We start from the raw sequence: 24,587 nt of genomic DNA, 5'->3' as shown, positions 1-24,587 counted from the left end.
CCTTGGTCCTCTCCTTCTTCCACCAACGACAACCGTTACATACCTACCCGCCACCAAAGGACCAAGCAGCGTGGTAAGGAGGAGCAGAGCTATAAGGAGGAATGAACATGGGAGGACATTCTGGACGGCAAGAGATCCTACACATGGGAGGAGATCCTGGCTGGAAGGGATCGCCTCCCATGGGAACAGGTGGAGGCAGCCAGGAGAGTGGAGGCAGCAGGAAAAGGGAGCCAGCGATTTGAGTGAACACGGCTGGCAAGGAAACCCGAGAGGCAGCCCTTTCTTGGGGGGTGGCACACGGGGAGTTTGGCGGATTCAGGTAGGAGACCTGAGCCAACTCCCCGTGCTTACCGGGTGGGGCATCGTACTGGTCAGGCACCGGGTTATGCGGTGGAGCGCACGGTGTCTCCAGTGCACGTTCACAGCCCGGTACATTACTTCCTAGCTCCTCGAATCAGCCGGGCTAGAGTGGGCATCGAGGGATGAAGCCGGCTCAGCGCATCTGGTCTCCGGTGCGTCTCCTCAGCCCGGGTTATGCTGCGCCAGCTCTGCGCACTGTGTCTCCAGTGCATCTGCACAGCCCAGTGCGTCCTGTGCCTGCGCCCCACACGTGCAGGGACAAAGTCGCCATCCAGCCAGGATGGGTTGTGCAGGCCCTTAGTTCGAGACCTCCAGTCCACGGCCCGGTCTATCCTGTGCCTCCTCCGAGGACCAGGCTGTCTCTCCGTCTCCTCCCTCCAGGTTCTCCCGCCAGTCAGGAGCCGCCAGAGCCGCCCGTCAGTCAGGAGCCGCCAGAGCCGCCCGTCAGTCAGGAGCCGCCAGAGCCGCCCGTCAGTCAGGAGCCGCCAAAACGAGCCACCTAAGTGGGCCCAGACGAAGGTGGAGTGGGGTCTACGTCCCGCGCCAGAGCCGCCACCGCGGACAGATGCCCACCCAGACCCTTCCCTATGGGTTGAGGTTTTGCGGCCGGATTCCGCAACTTTGGGGCGGTACCGTCACGTCCTGACCGTAGTTCCTTTTTTAGGTCTCTATCTTAAGTTGGTCAAGGCGTGAGTTGGGGTGGGCATTCTGTTTTGTTCTATGTTTGTATTTCTATTTGTTTGGCCTGGTATGGTATGGTTCCCAATCAGAGGCAGCTGTCAATTGTTGTCTCTGATTGAGAACCATACTTTGTTTTCTGTCTCTGTCTCTGTACCAGACAGGACTGTTTCGTTTGTTCCGTTTTGTTATTTTTGTTCTAGTGTTCAGTGTAATTAAAAGATCATGAACACGTACCACGCTGCACCTTGGTCCTCTCCTTCTTCCACCAACGACAACCGTTACAGGTATTGTCATGCTGAAACAGGAAAGGGCCTTCCCCAAACTGTTGCCACAAAGTTGGAAGCACAGAATTGTCTAGAATGACATTGTATGCTGTAGCGGTAAGATTTCCCATCAATGGAACTAAGGGGCCTAGGCCGAACCATGAAAAACAGCCCCAGACCATTATTCTACCTCCAACAAACTTTACTGTTGGCACTATGCATTGGGGTACCAAACCCAGATTTGTCCGTTGGACTGCACGTTGAAAGCCAATGTTTGTCAATGGAGATTTAATGGCTGTGTGCTCGATTTTATACACCTTCAGCAACGGGTGTGGCTGAAATAGCCAAATCCACTCTATTGAAGGGGTGTCCACATACTTTTGTATATATAGTGTATCTATTTTAGAGTTTATATTTCTCCCCATTTCCACATGTCAAGAGGCATGATTTCTTTGACCTGAGGAATAATCAAATCAAACCGTATGAAAGAGGTCACATTTCAGAATAATGAATGTACGGTGATAAATCAGAGCAGCTATAACTTATAAAGACACATGAATGATATAGCTCACCTTTCCAGCCCCTCGAAGGCAGGGCCACCTACTACTACAGTTTTTAATCACGTGACCCAACAAAAGTGCTCTTCGAAATTCAAACACAAAAAGAGGTGACTTAAAATAATTGATTTCCACGCTTTTATGCGAGCCATTAGAATAACCACGATCACAATTATGCTTTAGTGAAATCCAATACTTCAGAGACCGATGGGAAAGCTAACCTTCATTTCTAATGGGATCTGCAACCTCGGCTAGAATATCTGGATTTTTATGGACCGCAAACAGAAGACAAATACCGTCTTGGGCTGCGTCTCAATAATATCTCCTTTCTAGTGTGCACTCGTTCACTACTTCCCACAAATCTAAAAGCATTGGATTGGTGGAGGTATGGGCTTGTGGGACTACACACCATATTTATTATACCAGTCAATTCCATCCAAACCCGTGAAGAGAAGTGAACAAGTGCACACTTTAGGAGAAAGGAGAGATTATTAGGATGCCTCCCGATACGTACAGCGCCTACGGAGGAAAGTATTCAAAACCCTAGCTTTTTCCACATTTTGTTACGTTACGGCCTTATTCTAAAATGTATTAAATAAATATAATCCTCAGCAATCTACACACAATAACCCATAATGACAAAGCAAAAATAGCTTTTTTAAAACAATTATTAAAATTTAATACAAATAAAAAAACACCTTATTTACATAAGTATTCAAACCCTTTGCTATGAGACTTGAAATTGAGCTCAGGTACATCCTGTTTCCATTGATCATCCTTGAGATGTTTCTACAACTTGGAGTCCACATTCAATTGATTGGTCATGATTTGGAAGGACACACACTTGTCTATATAATGTCCCCAAGTTGACAGTTCCTGTCATAGCAAAAACCAAGCCATGAGGTCAAAGGAATTGTCCGTAGAGTTCCCAAGACAGGATTGTGTTGAGGCACAGATCTGGGGAAGGGTACTAAAACATTTCTGCAGCAAATAAGGACCTCAAGAACACAGTGGCCTCCATCAATCTTAAATGGAAGAAGTTATGAACCACCAAGACGCTTCCTAGAGCTGTCCGCCCGGCCAAACTGAGTAATCGGGGGAGAAGGGCCTTGGTCAGGGAGGTGACCAAGATCCTGATGGTCACTCTGACAGAGCTCTAGAGTTCCTCTGTGGAGATGGGAGCACCTTCCAGAAGGACAACCATCTCTGCAGCACTCCACCAATCAGGCCTTTATGGTAGAGTGGCCAGACGGAAGCCACTTCTCTGTAAAAGGCACATGACAGCTCACTTGGGAGTTTGCCAAAAGGCTCCTAAAGACTCTGACCATGAGAAACAAGATGTTATGGTCTGATGAAATGAAGATTCAACTCTTTGGCCTGAATGCCAAGAGTCACATCTGGAGGAAACCTTGCACCAACCCTTCGGTGAAGCATGGTGGTGGCAGCACCATGCTGTGGAGATGTTTTTCAGCGGCAGGGACTGCGAGACTAGTCAGAATCGAGGCAAAGATGCAGAGAGATCCTTGATGAAAACCTGCTCCAGAGAGCTCAGGACCTCATACTGGGGCGAAGGTTCAACTTCCAACAGGACAACGACCCTAAGCACACAGCCAAGACAACGCAGCAGTGGCTTCCGGACAAGTCTCTGAATGTCCTTGAGTGGCTCAGCCAGAGCCCAGACTTGAACCCGATCTAACATCTCTGGAGAGACCTGATAAAAGCTGTGCAGCAACGCTCCCATCCAACTTGACAGAGCTTGAGAGGATCTGCAGAGAAGAATGGAAGAAACTCCCCAAATATAGGTGTGCCAAGCTTGTAGTGTCATATCCAGAAGACTTGAGGCTGTAATTGCTGCCAAAGTTACTTCAACAAAGTACTGAGTAAAGGGTCTGAATGCTTACGCAAATGTGATATTTACATTTTGGATTTTTAATAAATTAGCAAACATTTCTAAAAACCTGTTTTTGCTTTATTATTATGGGGCATTGTGTGTAGACTGATAAGGGGGGAAAAAACTAGAATCAATTTTAGAATAAGGCTGTAACCTAACAAAATGTGGAAAAAGTCAAGGGGTCTGAATACTTTCCGAAGGCACTGTATCCCTCCTCATCGAGCCGTATCCCTCCTCAGCCTAACCACGTACCGTTATCTGGGGAGAGCTTGTCGTAGGCGTCCTCGTAGATGTAGTTCCGTCTGATGGTGACGATGATCCCGTCCAGAAACGGCCCATCTCCCTGTACGTCCCGCTTGTCCGCGTAGATCAATCTCTGGAAGATCTTTGCCACAGGGACAGACAGAGATAATATGCCAAGCAGTTTTAAGACAGACTACCTACAGCCAGCCAGGTTTTAAAGGACCTCTATTGACTACATGGACTATTTCTAATGGATGTAGTCAACCATAAAAGGCAATTTTATTTGAAACTAATTTAACTGAGGTGAAAATAAATATTCAGTCATACATATTACACAAGGGTTTTGGTTTTCTTACAAGCATACATACGCTTTCAAATATATTGGCACCCTTGCACTTTATAATGGAGTGCAATGGAGCAGAATGTTCTGTTTTTTCTTCTAAAAAATGATTGAATGCTATTTTTACCCTGAAGGCACCGGCAACTTACCACAGGTGAGAAATTACACAGTAAAGAGAATCTTCGCCTCCGACCAAATTCATTCGGATTTTGAATACATTAGTCCAGGCCATTTTTTTTCTTTTTTTTATCCATTTAATTATTTATTTGTTATTCTTCTTGGTCCTTTGCAGTTGTAAATCAAACAAATACATGTGAAAACACCAAAAGCTCTTTCCATTTCAACTTATTTTAGAAGAAAGTGTGAATCATGCAAGGGTGCCAATATATTTGAACGCATCTGTATGGAGCAATATGCCGAGATGAGATGTAGAGTACCTTGACTCGTTCCTCAAAGGGCACGACGAAGGGCAGCTCGGTTAGAATGGCCAAGTGTCTCTCCTCAGACACAGACAGCTGTGGAGGCTCCATCCCCACTAGAATAGAATAGAACCTGTGTTTGTCCTGTAAGGGAACTTCTTCAACAGAAATACAGTACAACAACAATGCTTAAACTGCTCTACAACAGTCAATCTGTCTGTCTTCTACCCATTAATCTATTTATCTATTAATTTATCCATCCCTCCATCAATTAACCCATCTAACCACACTATCCTAACATTCATCGATCTGATCCTCCATCTAGGTATCTATCCATCCGGCTCTAATTCATCCATCCATCAATCTATAAATGCCCAATGCAGCGCCATGAAGCGTTTCCATGACGACACAGTGTGTGGATAGATGCTGAGACAGCACCGTGTGGTAAATGTTTAACCAGCCTGCACGGAGCCCAGGGGTTCCTTTACCAGAACCTAAACCCAAACTCCTTCCCTGCAGTCTCCCAGAAAACCCAGACACTTCTTTATGGAAGAGGTTAAACCCAGATAACACCCAGACCCCATTTTTCCACAGTTAGCCCCCCCATCCTACCTGCCTGCTACCTTACTCCCTCCCCAACTGCTAACCCACTAGGCCCTCTCCCCACCCAGCTGACTGTTTACAGGCAGCCCGTCAGAGTGCTCAATCCTGCCTCAACCCCTCTCTCACTAACACACACTTTTAATTAACTCAACGGTGAGCTGCCCGTCCACCTGACTGGCCGTTTCCATTAAGCAGACGTTTGTTTTGTATTCAACTCAGCGTTCGTAACCGTTTAGAACCTAAAACTGCCACAACAGCAGAGTTAAACCACCACCACCCCACCACCCCCTTCCCCTTCATTGTCCCTGTTCGAGCGCAATTATTCTGCTCAATTAGTCAATCCTATCTGCATTTCGGCCATCAGGTTTCCATCGGTGAGGAGAAATATGGCCCGGGGGTGGTCAATACGTTAGCCATTCATCACCCGAGGGCCTGTCCATTTAAGGAAATGAAAAAAGGGAAGACAAACATACAGCCAGATGTGTCTGAGCTCATCAGGACTCTCAGGCTAATTTAATTGATCCTGTATCGGGGCTGGCTGGAGTGGCATTAGGCAGATCATACACGCATTGTTATCCGTTTGTTTTCACACCTGCCCGCTGCCGGAGGCCCTTTGATGCAGCTCTAAATTAAACAACATATGATCTTGGTTGTCTCGCTGCTAAGGCATCGGGAGTGAATCGAAGGAAAATAACATACCTGAGATTACACCTGAGCTGACCTAAGAGCTTAATTTACCAGAGATGGCACAGTGTTCCCTGTACCCCAATTATGGTGCGGCAACTAGGGTGTTCCATTGCACTTCTAAAATCTGTGACGACAGTAAGTGGTCGGTTCACGTATAGAAGGAACTAGGGTTGTCTCACTAGTTCCAATTATCATAGAGTTAAGTCTGCTTCCTGTTTCCTTTTTTTTTACATGGAAAATTGTGTTATCGTGATACTGGTATCGTGAACAAACCTAACTGGGACTACTTTTTCTTGTGGGATCTATATTGTGTCGTACCATCCAGTGTGGACTGCAGGGGCCCGATGCGTCCCATCCTCCGCGTCCTCCACACGTGTCTGGCCGAGGGGACGTACAGCTGGGTCACCTGGAGAGGGAAGAGCAGGGCTCCAGTCAGCGTGACTGTGCTAACAACATCCTACATAGGAAATAACGTGGGTCTAACACAATGGCCTAACAGTATGCCACAGGGACTATGTTTAATGCTCACTTTCCAGTATTTACAGTGTGCATTGCATGTATTACGGTGTATTGTTGTAGTGTATTTTGTATGCTGGCCTCACAAACTGAATGCCCCATGTACACGGAACAATAAAGTGATCGTAATGTATCCATGTACATTTATGCAGATACTCCTCAAAAGGCAGGTCAGTGGCACAGTTCGTGAAAACATAGCGTGCATCGCCGCCGTAGATGTCACAAAGTTGTTTATCAACTCTAATTACATGTAATGCCAAGAGCTCGAAGTTGTGTTCCTGACCACTGTATGCAGTCATAACGGTGGATTGATAAAAGGAAGTGTTAGTGAAGCGTTATTGAGTAAACCAGATGAATGATTTGCCTGATAACCTCATTAAGGGTAACAATCTAAGGGCTGAGAGCACGGTTACCTTATCTGCTCTGATGTTGACCTCTTCAGAGAGCCAATGACCTGCCGGACAGAAGGGACGTCTGATGTCACGAGCCTTCACCATCTTCACCAAGTTAGTGATCACCTGTGAAACGCAGAACAATAAACAATCCAAATAAAAGTCACACACTGGACTCTTAAGAGAACATGCCACTCACTCTCTTCGTAGAATATAAAAACACATTTTTTTAAATGGCTTAAACGGTTTCGGCTGTAATACGTAAGTCAAACAAATTGCATGACACCAAACGTCACACAAGTGATAAAGATGTCATTTGCACCATTTTGTCATTTTCAGGTCCTGTGGGGCTCGGTCAGTGAAGCATGGTACTTGCAACGCCAGGGTTGTGGGTTTGATTCCCCATGGGGGAGCAGTACGAAAAATGTATGCACTCGCTACTTTATGTCGTTCTGGATAAGAGCGTCTGCTTAAATGACGTAAAAGTACAAAAAGTTAACGATGCGTGATATACGGACGTCATTTTAAAGCATACATCCTTTAATTTGTTAACAAACAAATTTATTTGGGTGGAGGCTCGACAATAAGATGCTTTCTCTTAAAAAAGCAATTTGCGAGCTGAGCCATTAGTGTGGTATTTAACGATAGTATAAAAGAGAAATGGTGGGGGGGGGTCGTCCCTCCACATCCAGCACCGGGGTTAATTATGGGCTAGTCTGTCCAGTCTGCTGACATCAGCCGCGGGACTGAGGGCAAAAGATAAACTGTGGTAACGACCAGTGTAACTCCGCGTTGTTCTGTGAGATAGGGTCAGGGTTGAGACTTGTTGCGATAGCCATTGTCTTACTGTGCAGTAGAGGGTGAAACAAGAGTGAATATTCATTCCTGTCCTTGTTAATAACAAAAATATGGTCTGTCTTGTACTGTCCTAATCATTTTTTTGTACCGTCCAGTCCGGTCCAGTGGAAAACATGCCATTTTGCATCCCATCCCATGTCTTACTCTGTGCAGCCTTTGGATAGGAATGTTAGATAGAAGTTGATCATCACTTTTGTCAGCTGTGTAGGTCATATTTGTGGAGTTCACAACTTCAGATGATTAGCGGAGAGAAGACTCCACTGTAGCGACTGAACTTGTCACATCTATATTGATCATTTCCAAAATCCTACTCCACAGTCATTACCGGCACTAGCTGGGAGTATTCAGACACATAATTACCCTGAAACAATCTTCAATACAATAACCAGGCAACATAGTTTGAATGGAAGTGTTATTTTTAAAAACGCACAGCGTTTTTCCATACAGGACGCAATCAATCTCGGGCCGTCATCAGCGACGACCAGAGTCGGTATTCTCGGTAATAACGGGGAGTGCAAAACGCTGTTCGCGCCGCCGGCGATGGGTTAGGAGAGAGACTTACCCCCGACTCGGAGGAATGAATAAGCATTCCTTAATTAGCACACCGGGTTAAGTGCACGACTTAATGGGCTTTCCCAAACTCTGCGGTGACATCTCTCTCCAAACATGGCCAAGAAGAGAAGTTCCATTAGCAATATTAATATAAGCTTAGTTGATCATTTTCATTCAATTAACTTCTTTCAATTAAATAGATAGCTCGACAATGGGGGTGATAAAAGATGGGCGAAGGACGGCTGATGACTCGAACCAAACATTAGCGTGTTACGGGGTCAGCGGGCGTTAAAGTGACTGTAAATCCAGCCCCCCAACCCCCCCCGTTCAATTTGGAAAATGCATTTCCACTGCTCTCCCACTTCTTTAATGGGTCATTTTAGCTGACGGAGGTGTTTGCTCGCCTTGAACTGTTATGAAATTCTTGCCGCATTCGTACCCCGCCACCACCTCTGCTGAAAGAAAGTGTTGCTCACTTTCGAGTCCCTCTCTCAAAGACTCGCAGCCAGAGTTGCTTAATTACTGTTGCAGGGAAAGTAAGTGGGAGAGGAGAAGGATAGAAGGGGGGGGGGGTAAGGACGAGAGTGAGAGTGAGTGAGCGAGGGAGAGAGAAATAATTAACCTAATGTTGTCATCTGCCTCATTTCCTTTCAGTAAACAGCCAATGAACGTCCTCACTCAGCCAAGTCTAGCCACGCATACTCGGTTTCTCCTAACTGGCCCAATTTGAGTTTCAACGGTTGCTGATAAACACATTTTTGTTATTTACAATTATGTTTGCTATGAGAGCAACAGAAGTCAAAGAAGACCCTTTAAAAGATACATTCAACATGCAACCATTTTCAAAATCTGCTACAGGTGCCTCAGAGTGAGGACAGACGCCAGTTGGGACTCGGGAAGCATTTTGTTTTTTAGAATGAAATCCCATTTTCCTTATTTGGTATATATTTAGACAGTTGAATATATGTAAGGGGAGACTGAGAAGGGAGGAGAGGCAGAACTCCGGACTTTGGCAGGGGACAACATGCAGACAAGAGTTGTGCCGGTGTTACACACTAAAGCTACACTCACAGTTTCTACATGCTTTGAATCAGATTTGAGGCCATTATCATGCTAGGGCGATAGGTGCTGGGGGGGTGTAATCACCTTGAAGAGCTGAACCCAGCGTTTCTGCTCGGCCTGGATGCGCTGCTGCACCTCTGTGTTGGTTTTGACCCCCACGCTGCGGAAGGCGGCCATGTACTCCTCGCGGTGCTCCGTCTTGGTCTCGGGGTAGGCCAGCTTGATGATGCCCAGACACGCGTCCCTCAGCAACTGAGACAGGTTCACCAGCTCGGACAATGTGAACGGCATCATGGTGGTATTGCTGTGGCCTGAGAAGGGGGTGGACAGAAGGAATGGACGGTTGTTCACTGTTACTCAGCCATTGAACACAGTACAAGGCAACATTTTCCTATCGCCAAGACACCTGCACTGTAAGCGGAATGATCATTTTGCAGCGCAATTTACACTTTTCTTTGACAATTTCCGTGAGGAAGATCTCTAGTTAAACCAGGGATTTAGTAAACAACGTGATACACACGCCACACGCAACGCAATCGTGAGGTACTGTATCAGAGCTCCCGTTATTCAGAAGGTTGCCAGCATAGCTGTCTTTGCAAGGAGAAAATATCGCCCTCCATATCTTACCCACTGAATATCAAGCAAGGTGAAGGATGTTGTGCAGTGTAGTGTAAAGAATGTGTGAAACTATTCATCTGGATACATTTCAATTCAAAGTAAAACAAAATGTCAGCATCACACCGATTCAAAACAAGAGGCAGGTGATTTTGAGACTTGGTCTTGCGTCCTTAATGGCACCCTACATTCCCTGGTCAGAAGTAGTGCATAGGGAATCCGTTGCCATTTGGGATGCCACCTTGGAGACCAGAGTTTGTAGGAAGCAGTGTTTCCTCCATATTCATTTAGCAGCGGCGCGGCGCCACTGGTAAATTGTTGCCGCCACTTCCAAAAATATGATAATTTTGGGGGATTTTTAAATGTTTTCAGAGTAAACCCTAAACGATTAAAACCAGATATAAAGTATGTAGCAAAGATAATGGAGCTTTTTATTAAATTTTTTAACAAGATAATCTTTGAGAACTGGCCAAACAATCACCAGAATAAAAAGTAGACAGTCAGGAGAATACATTTTAAATAATTCATAGCATAGGGCCCCCATTGATTTTGTTATAATGTTTGAGTCACTGAGATAGCATAAAAACATGGCATAAGCCATGGCAAAATGTGTAGAATTGCTGAAGTTTTTCACTCTGCCCTATGTGTAGAATAACAGAAAACTCTTTAAAACAGAAAAATGTTGTCTCTGTGGCCAAGATGAGAGCCTCTAAAATATTACGTTGGAGACGGTGCTGTTGGACCCACATTCGCCCCCCAACCACGCTAACTTTGCCACCACGGCCCAAAAAAGTCCTAGAGGAAACACTGAGGGAGTGGCCTACCATGGCCCTCCATAGGGTAGCCAAAGAACTCGCTGTCGTGCACGGAGATGAGCGAGTGGCTGAAGAGGGAACTGAAGAGATAGAAGAGGGGAATGATGCGATTGGAGTCTTCCAAGGACATGGGAGACCCCCGCGAAATGACCTGCAACAGCGGAACCATGGACCTGGGAGGAGAGAAGAAGAGAGAGACTCACTATATTGACCTGTTTATTTATGTCAAAAAAGCACGTTGAGGTGACTTACAGACGCCGAGAACCATTCGAGGACCGTCACTTTGTTCAGGGTCGCATATTTATATCAAGTGTCTCAAAGCAGGAGTTCTGATTTAGGATCAGTTTGCCCTTTTAGACCACATTGAATAAGATTACATGGACAGGGGGAGGAGACCTGATCAAAGATCAGCACTCCTGCTCTGAGATGCTTGATACATAGGGCCCCTGACCGACATTCAAATCAACTCACCCCGTGATCATTTTGGTGGTCATGGACTGTATCAGGTGCCAGAGATGTCTCAGGAAACGTGCATTAAACGCTAAACTGTACAGAAGCCTGGAGGGGACAAAATAGAAAGACAGAAAGTAAACAAACATTTACAAAATATCTATAAAGATGCATGTCTCAAAGTCATGGGACAAAAGAGTTGACACAATTTGTACGTCTGAACATATACATTGCTCTCTGCCTCGATGCCCTCTAAGTCAGATATCGTTAACATTGCCCAAGTAACCAGAGGACGCACATAAAGAGGGAAAAATATCAAATAAAAGCCGTTGAACAGCAGCATAGCGTATCCCGCAGGAATTTTCTTTCTTGGCCCTTCCTCTCCCTCTTTATTCCCGTCTCTCCCTTCTCAGTAACGAAAAAAAGATTAAACGACCCATTAAGCTTTATTTAGGCGAGGCACCTTCCATTAGTAAACTAGTTGCTGGCAAGGAGGAGATCGGCCCAGGGTCATAAACAGGCCCTCTGGCTTCCTGGAGGAGCCCCATTTAACTTAATGGCCACGGGGGGACACAATAGAAGGGGGGGCATGGCCCTCACAATGACCCCAGAGTGCAAGCATGGTTCCATACTCTCCCTTTTTTTTTTTACCTTTATTTAACCAAGTCAGTTAAGAACAAATTCTTATTTTCAATGACGGCCTGGGAACAGTGGGTTAACTGCCTGTTCAAGTGCAGAACGACAGATTTGTACCTTGTCAGCTCGGGGGTTTGAACTCGCAACCTTCTGGTTACTAGTCCAACGCTCTAACCACTAGGCTACCCTGCCGCCCCCCTGAATTACATGATAACACTGAGGAGGGAAGGAGAGAGGGAATGAGCCACTGGCTGCGTCCCAATGGCAACCGATTCCCTCCTGTCGGCCTCCGATGGGCCCTGGTCAAACGTTGTGCACTATGTAGGGAACAGGGTGCCATTTGAGACGCAGCCACTGGGCCCTCATCCCGACACCCCGGCCGGCCGGTCGAACTAAAACGGCTTACGGCACCTGGGTGTGAAGCTGCTCTTTGTTCAAAGTGTGTGTACCCTCCTTTAAATCGCTCCGGCTAGATTGTGTGTCCTTCACACCGAGCGTTAATGTCAGGTAACATTAATGCGGTAATTAAGCTGAAAACTAAATAAATGCTCCTTGCATATAATGGGCTTCTATCTAAGGGGCAAAGGTATTGTCACCTATAAGGATGCCTGCCATTTAACAAGCTATTGCCTTCTATTCACATTATGAAAGGTAAAGGATTGACAGAACAGAGAGAGGGAGACCGGGAGGTGGATGGAATCTCACGTGAAAACACGTTGATGTCGGCCTCCAATCTCTCAATGTGCGTCCCAAATGTCACCCTATTCCCTATGGGCTCTGGTCAAAAGTAGAGCACTACAAAGGGAATAGGGTGCCATTTGGGACAAACATTACCTCGGCCACCATTGCGCAGTGGAGGATATCTGAAAATTAAAATGAGCCTTCAGAGTGGGGGGGGGGGTGAGTGACACCTCTTACTATGTTTGAGAAATAGTTTCTGCCGTGCCCCTCCCATCTGTCAGTACAAGAGAGGAGGGGAGCCGGGTATAGCATAGTGCTCTGGGCCTTTACAGTGCGCGGCCGGGTGTTTGATTGAAATGGGAAACAAAGCACTAAAATGCTGACTGACAGCCTGATATACAGCCTGCTAGAAACCAGGGCTCCATTTCAATCACGGAATGAAGGCACTAATACACAAAGTCACAGGCATCAAAAGGGGTCATGTGTGTGTGTGTGTGTGTGTGTGTGTGTCCATAGAAATGACCTTGATGGACAAAACACAGATTATTTTATTTTGACATAATGCAAGAATGTACGTATGTTCGCAGAAAAAGACAAAACTAGGAAAAACAAAAGAGGAAGGGCTCGATTCAATCCGTAGAGCTGAAGAGCTGCGCTACAGCGCAATATACATTTTAAGGCAATGTTCCCACGTTGGTGGAGAATGCATTCACGGCAAACGCTACATACAGTGCCTTGCGAAAGTATTCGGCCCCCTTGAACTTTGTGACCTTTTGCCACATTTCAGGCTTCAAACATAAAGATATAAAACTGTATTTTTTTGTGAAGAATCAACAACAAGTGGGACACAATCATGAAGTGGAACAACATTTATTCGATATTTCAAACATTTTTAACAAATCAAAAACTGAAAAATTGGGCGTGCAAAATTATTCAGCCCCCTTAAGTTAATACTTTGTAGCGCCACCTTTTGCTGCGATTACAGCTGTTAGTCGCTTGGGGTATGTCTCTTATCAGTTTTGCACATCGAGAGACTGAAATTTTTTCCCATTCCTCCTTGCAAAACAGCTCGAGCTCTGTGAGATTGGATGGAGAGCATTTGTGAACAGCAGTTTTCAGTTCTTTCCACAGATCCTCAATTGGATTCAGGTCTGGACTTTGACTTGGCCATTCTAACACCTGGATATGTTTATTTTTGAACCATTCCATTGTAGATTTTGCTTTATGTTTTGGATCATTGTCTTGTTGGAAGACAAATCTCCGTCCCAGTCTCAGGTCTTTTGCAGACTCCATCAGGTTTTCTTCCAGAATGGTCCTGTATTTGGCTCCATCCATCTTCCCATCAATTTTAACCACCTTCCCTGTCCCTGCTGAAGAAAAGCAGGCCCAAACCATGATGCTGCCACCACCATATTTGACAGTGGGTATGGTGTGTTCAGGGTGATGCGCTATGTTGCTTTTACGCCAAACATAACGTTTTGCATTGTTGCCAAAAAGTTCAATTTTGGTTTCATCTGACCAGAGCACCTTCTTCCACATGTTTGGTGTGTCTCCCAGGTGGCTTGTGGCAAACTTTAAACGACACTTTTTATGGATATCTTTAAGAAATGGCTTTCTTCTTGACACTCTTCCATAAAGGCCAGATTTGTGCAATATACGACTGATTGTTGTCCTATGGACAGAGTCTCCCACCTCAGCTGTAGATCTCTGCAGTTCATCCAGAGTGATCATGGGCCTCTTGGCTGCATTTCTGATCAGTCTTCTCCTTGTATGAGCTGAAAGTTTAGAGGGACGACCAGGTCTTGGTAGATTTGCAGTGGTCTGATACTCCTTCCATTTCAATATTATCGCTTGCACAGTGCTCCTTGGGATGTTTAAAGCTTGGGAAATCTTTTTGTATCCAAATCCGGCTTTAAACTTCTTCACAACAGTATCTCGGACCTGCCTGGTGTGTTCCTTGTTCTTCATGATGCTCTCTGCGCTTTTAACAGACCTCTGAGACTATCATAGTGCATTTATACGGAGACTTGATTACACACAGGTGGATTGTATTTATCATCATTAGTCATTTACGTCAACATTGGATCATTCAGAGATCCTCACTGAACGTCTGGAGAGAGTTTGCTGCACTGAAAGTAAAGGCGCTGAATAATTTTGCACGCCCAATTTTTCAGTTTTTGATTTGTTAAAAATGTTTGAAATATCCAATAAATGTCGTTCCACTTCATGATTGTGTCCCACTTGTTGTTGATTCTTCACAAAAAAATACAGTTTTATATCTTTATGTTTGAAGCCTGAAATGTGGCAAAAGGTCGCAAAGTTCAAGGGGGCCGAATACTTTCGCAAGGCACTGTATGTCAGCCCAATCTGAAATTAAGCGAATCACGCTACAGTACGGATTGAATCGAGCTAAAGTAGTAATTTGCTTCAAATTCTGCTTTATTTATGTAAAACTAGCTTAGGCCTAATTCATAAGGGCCTGTGAGTCAGTGCCAGTGGCAGAAAGACTTTGTTCTCATTGCCCGAGTGTCAATATCTCATGTAAACTCCACAATCACAGCAAGCGCACAAAAACAAATGAAGGACAGAGGCTTGCTAACACTTACAGTTGCAGGGACCATCAGTTAGTGACAGAGTGCCACCACAGGGGCTAAACAACAATCAAAGTAAAATTACACCAAATACCTAACACTAAACAGTGAAAAGTGAAAATACACCCATTTCGCCTACCAACCATAAAGACAAAGATTATAGCAACAAAAAACAAACCTAATCTAAAAAAAAAAGTTACATCTTTTTTTTTCTTTAAAAATCTTACAGAACATTCAGGCCTGAATTGAAAAGCCTTAAATTTAAGATTATATCTCAAATCTTACAGAACATACAGGGCCTGAATCGAGCTCTTATGAACAGAAGAAAGCAAGAAAGGAGGTAAGAGCATTTTGACAAGATACACATTTATTCGAGGCATTGCGCTGGGCTGGCCGTCGGGCGGGAGGCAGGAGGGCCGGCTAGGCAGACTAGCTCTTTTTCAAACGCAGTAAATCAGCCCTGGGATGCAATTTGCTCCCCTAAGCCTCTTGTAAAGCTATCCCGTCTACTTGGTCACTAATTAATCTTCCTCAGTGAGCTAATTATTTTGCACAGATATCCGATAATGATGGAGGACGAGAGGCAGGATTTATGGTAAAAGCGTTTGGACCAAAGGAAGCTGTAAAAATTATAGAAAATACTTAGGGAGGAGGATTCTATGCCTATTCCACGAAATGATTTGGTAAGCAAATCAACACATCTTCTCTGGTAGAGTTTTGGGGGGGATTTTGTGTTTTGTGCGAGTTTGAAAGATGTCTGAATCAGGTTTCGCATGAGATCGGACAGGGTCCTATTCCTTTTTAGTAATTTAGAACGTTTTGCAACGAAAACTTGGGTTTTCTCACTGGACAAATTCAGATAGTCCCTCCTCGTTCTGGCCTGTTTGCTTCCGTTTGGTTTCTAGTTGATACGACCCAGATAGCACTCTCTTGCCCTAAACACCCTGTAAAGGTGAAAGCAACGCGTCAGTAATGACAATACGCTGGGATACACATTCACTCTCTCATCCCCACACATTACAGACAGGTAGTGTCTTCCATTGGCTCTACTAATCATTAACCAGAAGGGTTGAGAGACCACGCAGGGTGTGCCGTAAAGCCCAGGAAGGTGGCCCCCTCGTTCAGCCACAACAGTGACCATCTCCCCCTCTCACATCCACATCCTGCCCGAATGCAATCAACCCAAAATCAGCCATCCCAGGAGTCATTACCCTAATCGAGGAGTGACAGCTTCAGAGCCTACCTGACCTCCCGAGTGCTTCCTCCGCCGGTTGTATACGCCAATAACGGCTGAGCTTCTTCATCGTTATTCACATTAGTTGCTAACAACACGGAAACGCTGATTCATCACCAGTTTCATGATGAAGTTAAAAATGACAATTAAAACGGGGGAATAATATATACAAAGACAAAATATTGGAAAAATTCACTACAATCGCAGCGAGAGGACGGTTCTCAAAACGACTTCAGGGTAGGATTCAAACAAAACATAAGCGGATATTCTAGCACTGAAAAGACATGTAACAACCTTTAGGTGTGTGAATCCCAAATGGCACCCTATTCCCCTTATGGTGCAATAATTTTGCACTAGATAGGGAATAGGGTACCATTTGGGACAAAAAATAACGTAACTGGATCCGATGTAGAACACGGACCTGACTTTGGGCACCATCATGCGGTGCTGCACCATGAGTGTGTGGCAGATGGAGGCCATCATGGTGAAGACCTCCTCGCTGGCCGAGTCCCTCCACACCAGGTTGAGCAGCGCGTTCGTCTGCTGCTTTGTGTCCAGCTTGTGGACGCACTCCTCCGTGATCAGCTGCACCGATATCCGATAGCTGTCGTCCTGCAACCATCGAGTTCACACGCAATAGGTGAGGGAGTTGTTGCAGTAAGTAGGCTATAGCTGGGCCTGAATTCATAAAGCGTCAGCGGGATCTGGGATCAGTTTTCCCATTTCAATCAATCAATTAATAAGATTGTATGGCCAGTGGCAGACCTAATCCCAGATCAGCACGCCTACGCTTACACGCTTTATGAATACGGCCCAGGGTGTTTATCGTGAAGTGCCTAGGGGTAGTGTCGATAGGGCTATGGTCTGCTTGTAGTGTGTGCAATACCTGTGGTCAGATGTAAGCCATTTTCATTGGAAAACGTTGCCTGTAAATTAACTGGGCATTCTGAACGATACGCATTACCTGTGACCTGCAGTGTGCCATTCCTGAATTTTGGTGTTACCTGTATTAACACATTAGTGGTGTGTGTGTGTGTGTGTGTGTGTGTGTGTGTGTGTGTGTGTGTGTGTGTGTGTGTGTGTGTGTGTGTGTGTGTGTGTGTGTGTGTGTGTGTGTGTGTGTGTGTGTGTGTGTGTGTGTGTGTGTGTGTGAGCTAGCAACCTGTGTGGACGGAGCCTGGGTGTTGGTGTCCTCCTCGTCCTCAGAGTCACTGATGACCTCCGGCCTGCTGGTGCTCTCTGACACGGGGAGGAGAGGCAGGAGGGCCTGCAGAGCTCGCAGGTACAGCTGGAGGCCCTCCTCTGACAATGAACCTGCGCACACAGACAACATTACAACCCCTCTCCCTATCTCTATAGATTTTTTTTTTTTCAGGGCCATTCCCTCCAACTCCACGTGTCAATGTGCCTGCTGGCACACGAGAGTACAATTCCTCACATGCTGGACAATAAGCTTGTGTCCCAAATGGCACCCTATTGTTGCTCCCGAGTAGCACAGCGGTCTAAGGCCACTGCATCTCAGTGCAAGAGGTGTCACCACAGTCCCTGGTTCGAATCCGGGCTATATCACATCCGGCCGTGATTGGGAGTCCCATAGGGCGGCACACAACTGGCCCAGCGTCGTCCGGGTTTGACCGTCATTGTAAATAAGAATTTGTTCTTAACTGACTTGCCTAGTTAAATAAAGGTTAAATAAAAAAATATACATCTACATAGTGCAGTACATTTCACCAGAGCCCTATGGGAATAGAAGTACCGTTTTGGACGCAGACACTTACCCAGGCAGGTCTCCCCGACCGAGAGGACAAAGTAGAAGAGCCATGGCGCACGTTTCAGTGCCGCTGCGGAGGAGACTACGGTGGCCTGCAGGGAGCCCAGGAAGGCCTCGAAGGGGAAGTGGAGGCGCGGATCGGACAGCGCCGGAATAAAGAAATGAAAGATCTGCTCCGTGAAAGGCACAGAGGTGAACTCCTCAGTGAAGGCCGCAAACACAAACTGCCTGTGGAACCAAAGAGAGAGAGGGAGAGAAATGTCACTACACAAATGCCTGGAGTAGAGCTGTGTACATTCCCCACATTGTAGAATGGGAAAGTTGGTTTTAAATGTTCACCTCATGATAATGACATTAGATTAAGCCAATTGATCACAAATCAATATTTACAAATATGTTAATAAATAAATAAATAAACATGAACTGTCTAGATTATTTATTTTCTCCTAATTTTTACATTCTGTCGTAAAGAGCACATGGAGCATTCTGTCGTAAAGAGCACCTGGAACATTCTGCTGTAAAGAGCAGATTGAATGTTCTGTCGTAAAGAGCAGACTGAACATTCTGGTGTAAAGAGCACACGGAACATGGAAAGGGTTGAAAAGGGTTGACCATAACAGGGTTGACGATATCACCTTAAATTAGCCATGAATCCTCTCGTGACGGGGGGAATGGAAGCTTATCGTGTGCAACAGGAAGGAGCAATTGAATGCAAGCTTCACAAAAACGTTTAAATTGTTCAAACATTTCTAGCCTGTCTATCTATTAGTAACAGAGTTGTCGTGTTACGCTCAACTCGCTCAGGACCAGAACATTTCCATTAATAGTAGAACGAGCTCAACTGCTAACACTATGACTTGACTATTAGATGTTCAATATTTCTTAAGATTTAAAAAAATATATATATATAATAATTTGAAGGAATAGTTTCATCATCTTAAAACGAGGGTTCAGTTTAAGTAACAGGGTTGACCTTAAAATGAGACAGGTTGTTTGTTTTTTTTACCTTAAAATGAATCACTAATCACATGGAATTAATAACAATCTTCAGAAAGATAAGTAGGTTCCTAGAAGTCACAGAAGGTGAGCACTTTAACAAGTCTTTATTTTATTTCTTTTTTTAAAATGTATTGAATTTTCCATTTCTACTTAAAATATCAAATGGCCACAAAAGGGACTCATTTCATGGAATGAGCCGTATACAGGACACAACAGCGAAATGATTATCTACAAGCTCTTCCTCAACAACACAGTGTTCAAATACTAGGTCAGATATCAAAAATATGAAAATGTATTTACAACAGAAAATTATGTTCACACTGTTTATACAATCCCATACAAATGTCAGCAGTCAACTTGAAGATTGAGCACTTTCAGTACAGAGCCAAAAGTCAGTTTGTAAAGAAAGGTGATCCTTTAAACTCATTAGGCTACCCAAACAAGGACAATAGAGTTTGACTGATAGAGTGGGTGTCTCGTTTCAGCTCTGAGTGCCCCAATATTGTCTTGTCAAACAGAGCTGTTTTGACCCGAGTAACTCTCACATCTGGTGGTCCCAGTCAGATAATTAGCTGTTGGAGTGAGTGTGTACCCAAGTTTCTCACACCCTGTCCCCTGCTATTCTTCAAAAAGAAAAGAATGCCCTCCCCCCTCGTTTGTCATTAAGAATGTTTATAATTGAGAGCAAATAGTCGATATTCTGTACTCAGACTCTGGGTCAGTTTTATTGCTCGTTGTAAACAGGTTGGTGAATCAATTACAGTGTCCCCGCCGACTCGAAGGACAAACAAATGCCCCAAGTTTACATTATCGGTTTACTGGACAATTTTAACAGCATACGCCACAGACAAAGGCATTCCGCTCCTAGCCCCTCGCTCTGCTCTTTCCCACGTGCTCAGTAGTCGCTGATGCAGGGATGCTTTGTGTGCGAGGGGGATTTCATATGTTGAAGGTTCAACTTTGAGAGGGTCAGACTTCAGGACACTCTGTGTGTGTGTGTGTGTGTGTGTGTGTGTGTGTGTGTGTGTGTGTGTGTGTGTGTGTGTGTGTGTGTGTGTGTGTGTGTGTGTGTGTGTGTGTGTGTGTGTGTGTGTGTGTGTGTGTGTTCTAGTTAACTTCAGCTTCAGTTCATTTGTGTGTGCGTTTGACTGTTCTGGTGTGACTGTTGTGGTTTTACAGACGCTACTCCTGCTGTTATACTTGGAGTAGGGTAAAGTTACCCAAAGACGCTGATCTTGGGTCAGTTTAGCATTTTTCGCAATAAAAGAGAAAACTCACCAGACCGATTGTCGTTCTGTAGTCAGGGGCCGCACATTCGCTGTTTTCCTGCTTGCCTTCGGCGCAGTGTGCTACAGGGACCACCCGCCGGTGGACAACTGACAGCTGTCAATTTCGCCCATTTCTACATGTAGAATCGGTTTGAAAGTGTACAGGGACGGTACTCTGTTCAGAGGTAAGTACTCTCGGTAGGGAGACACTCGGCAATCCTACTGGTCTGTCCGTGCCTTAATGATTACGGTTAGGATTGATTGGAAGAGGGGAAGCTGATCCTAGATCTGTACCTAGGGGAGACCTCAACATACCTTGCGCCTGTATTGCAGGAGGAGTAGGTAAAGTGCAGGGGCTTCAGCGTGTGCTCCAGCAGTGTGCTTGCCAAGGGGATAGCGTGTGCACCATAGGGAGCATCGCTGTACTCCAGACTGGAAGGGAGCTTGTGATTCACTAGAATATAAAGTGACCTGTAGTATCCTGTGTGAGTGAGTGAGTGAGTGAGTGAGTGAGTGAGTGAGTGAGTGAGTGAGTGAGTGAGTGAGAGATTGAGAGAGAGAGAGAGAGAGAGAGAGAGAGAGAGAGAGATGCAAGAGGTCAAATTCAATGGGGCTTGAAAGTGAGCATTAACAACAAACAAAAAACTTATTTTGCACTGTAACAGCAGTGAAACCATCAGGACACTTACCTTTCTGTACCATATAGTGCAAAATCTGCTCGATTAACGACGCTACACAATTCATGTCTTCAAGGACAGGAAGATATGTTCTCTCTGAAGAAAAGATCTCCAGCATCCTCATGGGGACGGCAACATTCAAACTGTCATCCTTACAGGTCTGCAGAAGTCTAGGAAAGATGGAGAAACACTGTTATAGGGGTGTAATAACCCCATATTTCATTGTTCAATGCATTCATGGCGGTAGGGTGAAGTTGCCCATAGAAGCTGATCTTGATTAGATTAATTAGTATCCCCATCAGCCGACGCCAATGGCAACAGCTAGTCTTACTGGGGTCTGACACATAATGAAAAAGACATTACAGACATAAGACTTTATAATTTGCATACATAAAACTAATACATGTAGTGTGTGTGTGTGCGCATCTATCAAATACACATACATGTCAGTACATACACACAACAAATAGGTCACATGGGGGAGAGGCGTTGTGCCATGAGGGGTTGCTTTATTTGTTTTTTGAAAGCAGGTTTGCTGGTCCCTTGCGATATATAAGATGGAACGGAGTTCCATGCACTCTAGGCTCTGTATAATACTGTACATTTCCTTGAATTTGTTCTGGACCTGGGGACTCGAAAAGACCCCAGGTGGCATGTCTGGTGGGGTAAGAGTGTGGGTCAGTGCTGTCTGTAATTTGAATATGCAAACCATTTGGTATTTCCTGTAACATTCATGTTTCTTATAAAAACAAGAAGTGACGCAGTCAGTCTTTCCTCAGCTCTTAGCCAAGAAAGACTGTCATTTATAGTATTAATATGAGCCCTCTGATTACAATGAAGAGCAAGACGTGCCGCTCTATTCTGGGTCACCTGCAGCTTAACTAGGTCTTTCTTTTGCAGCGCTTGACCATATGACTGGACAATAATCAAGATAAGATAAATCTAGAGACTGCAGAACTTGCTTTGTGGAGTGGGGTGTCAAAAAAGCGGCGCATCTCTTTATTACGGACAGATATCTCAGCATCCTTGCAACCATTGAATCTATGTGTTTTGACCATGACAGTTCACAATCTAAGGTAACACCAAGTCATTTAGTCCCCTCAACTTGTTCAACAGCCATACCATACTTGGATATTGGGTCAGTTTAACATTTCTTCCCCACTAATGGTTAAGGTTAGCATTGGAGGAGGGGAAGTTGATTCAAGATCTATACCTAGGGGAAACTTCCCCCCAGAACGCATTCCTGAAGAATAGGTGTAAGCCCCATTACCTGCAGCAGGAGCCCAGGACCCTCTTGATCTGAAACACACACGTCTGTCTCTCGGGCCCTGCCAGCAGCTTCAAAAACTGCCCATTGTGTTTCACTAGGTTCTGACAAATCCATATCTACAGAGACACAGACAGAGATGTTGCGTCAGGTTCCCACACGCAAGACATCACATTTTACACAAGTTTTGAATTAGTTGTAACAACACTTCCAAAAAATGTTGGTCCTCACCAATCTCCGTGAATCCTCACTCTGTCTGTAGAAAAAAAGGAGTTGCCTCGTTAGGAGACTGAGACTGGCAGCGTCGGACATTGGCGGTCCACCTTCTGACTGTGCCTGGCAGACACAGCGGTCAAAGTTGCCCCTCTGGATGGCATACTGGAAAAAAGCAGGGTCAAAGTTCATTGACAGTTATAGGGATGATCACTTGATAGTGTACACAATGAAGTATCTATCCACATTGCCATCAGCAATACGAGGCTGTGGAAATGGGATTGCTGGCAAGATAAGTGAGAGTGGTAGGGTAAGGCATAGACACCCAAGAATGAGCTAGTTCATGTTAGTAGACATACTTGCTGTTTTCGGTCATGGTATCCTCGTATATAGGACTGAATGACAATAGCGTTCTTCAATCTTCGTCTTTCATCCTTATTGAAGTTGAAAAACAGAGTAAATAAATACACAGTGAAATTAAATCATGTTTGGTTTACAATCCAACTTTGTATTTAAAGTTCATGTAGGACGATTTTACATCACAAGTGTGTTTCACACAAAGGACTACCTCTCTTTTTCGCCTTTCCTCTTGTGTCCGGTGTAAGAGAGATGCTTTTTCCTCCTGAAAGCCAAAGTATATTAACATAGCTTGACACCAGTGGAGGCTGCTAATAATGGGCGGAACGGAGCAAATGGAATGGCATCAAATACCTGGACACTAATGCGTTTGATACGATTCCACTGATTCCGCTCCAGTCTTTACCACAAACCCATTCTCCCCAATTAAGGTGCCACCAACCTCCTGTGCTTGACACGACTAGTAGAAAAATTAAGTGAAGAAGCGAGCTAGCTATAGAAATAGCACAGTAGCCATTTCTATACAGAAGGTAAGGTCAATCTCATAGTGGTCTTACCTTTTTACTCGCTCCCCCAAGAGACACCTTGGGTCTTGTTTTGAAATCTCCCTCAAAGCTGAAGCTCATGGTTAGATTTTTCGAACCATCAATGAAAGATCCTTGACTTGGTTCAATTCAGGACTTTACAAAGTGGGTATTACAGCAATCTGAAAAAGAATGTAAAACATGCCATTAATTTGCTGGCTGGCGGTCTGACAATTTGACGCCATACAGAACTAACTAGCTAAATTATCAACGTGTAGTTAGACACGTGAAATTGTTAGCTACACTTCCCACATCGACAATATTAGTGGAAGAGACGTGAAAAAATTTATACTTTTCACTGGTTGTGGAACTGCCTAGCTACTGTAGCTACAATTCCCCAAAATAGCTAACTTAGCTAGATAGGTTAGCTAACGTTAATGAGTCAGCAGCTTGTGTCTACGTCGCTGTTGGTGGTCTGTCTGCCACTGCTTCAGAAATTCAATCACACCAGACATACAGACCCAAGTTACTTTATTTGTGCGTACATGTACATGACTCTTTTGACATTATAGCTAGCCAGTTAGCAAACGTTAGCTGGCTAACTTTACGGGGGAAGGTCGCCTTTCTAGCTACTAACGTTAGCTATCTAGCTAATCATGTCTATCCTCTTTAGACATCTTTGTTATAACACAATACATAGTTTGGACAAAAAAAATGCAGAAACTGTATGTTGATTACCTTTGATTTATGAAATGACCAACACATTAAAAAGTACATAAGCCTTTTGTGCGATACTAACTTAAACAAACATGTATTGTTTTCTCCTTCTCCCCTTCTTTCCAGAAACACAACATAAACGAATACATCCGCCTCTTCAGAATAATGAAATCCGATTGGACGCTCATTTCAATGCTCAAATGCTATTAGCTGAATGCAATGTCAACAAAACTCCGTTTGGCATTCTTGATCCTCTCATTGGATCCTCTTCAGCTCGTGCAATTGTGCCTTGGTCCCGGGAGCAACAGGAAGCAGAGTGGATTTTCAATGGATTTGCTACGAATTCAA

General features: G+C 44.7%; 1 protein-coding gene across 1 annotated transcript in view; it reads right to left on the bottom strand.

Moving 5' to 3' along the window:
- The window catches only part of ube3c (ubiquitin protein ligase E3C), a 46,035-nt gene extending 21,656 nt beyond the window's left edge, over positions 1-24,379 (bottom strand). The window contains exons 1-18 of the mRNA XM_064941882.1: positions 24,261-24,379; positions 23,556-23,704; positions 23,210-23,263; positions 23,001-23,075; positions 22,660-22,806; positions 22,432-22,547; positions 21,174-21,331; positions 20,800-20,965; positions 18,225-18,445; positions 17,609-17,760; positions 16,868-17,058; positions 11,326-11,412; positions 10,864-11,027; positions 9,509-9,735; positions 6,974-7,078; positions 6,363-6,450; positions 4,773-4,870; positions 4,005-4,137 (exon numbers count right to left, since the gene is read on the bottom strand). Coding sequence (XP_064797954.1) covers positions 4,005-4,137; positions 4,773-4,870; positions 6,363-6,450; positions 6,974-7,078; positions 9,509-9,735; positions 10,864-11,027; positions 11,326-11,412; positions 16,868-17,058; positions 17,609-17,760; positions 18,225-18,445; positions 20,800-20,965; positions 21,174-21,331; positions 22,432-22,547; positions 22,660-22,806; positions 23,001-23,075; positions 23,210-23,263; positions 23,556-23,624 — 2,251 coding nt within the window. The 5' untranslated portion in view covers positions 23,625-23,704; positions 24,261-24,379. The remainder of the gene's footprint in view (positions 1-4,004; positions 4,138-4,772; positions 4,871-6,362; positions 6,451-6,973; positions 7,079-9,508; positions 9,736-10,863; positions 11,028-11,325; positions 11,413-16,867; positions 17,059-17,608; positions 17,761-18,224; positions 18,446-20,799; positions 20,966-21,173; positions 21,332-22,431; positions 22,548-22,659; positions 22,807-23,000; positions 23,076-23,209; positions 23,264-23,555; positions 23,705-24,260) is intronic.
- Positions 24,380-24,587: the final 208 nt, after the last annotated feature.

This window comes from Oncorhynchus masou, chromosome 28, assembly GCF_036934945.1.
Source record: "Oncorhynchus masou masou isolate Uvic2021 chromosome 28, UVic_Omas_1.1, whole genome shotgun sequence".
Taxonomy (NCBI): Eukaryota; Metazoa; Chordata; class Actinopteri; order Salmoniformes; family Salmonidae; genus Oncorhynchus; species Oncorhynchus masou.
The sequence above is the reverse complement of the archived record's forward strand: the minus strand, read 5'-3'. Positions and strand labels throughout refer to the sequence as shown.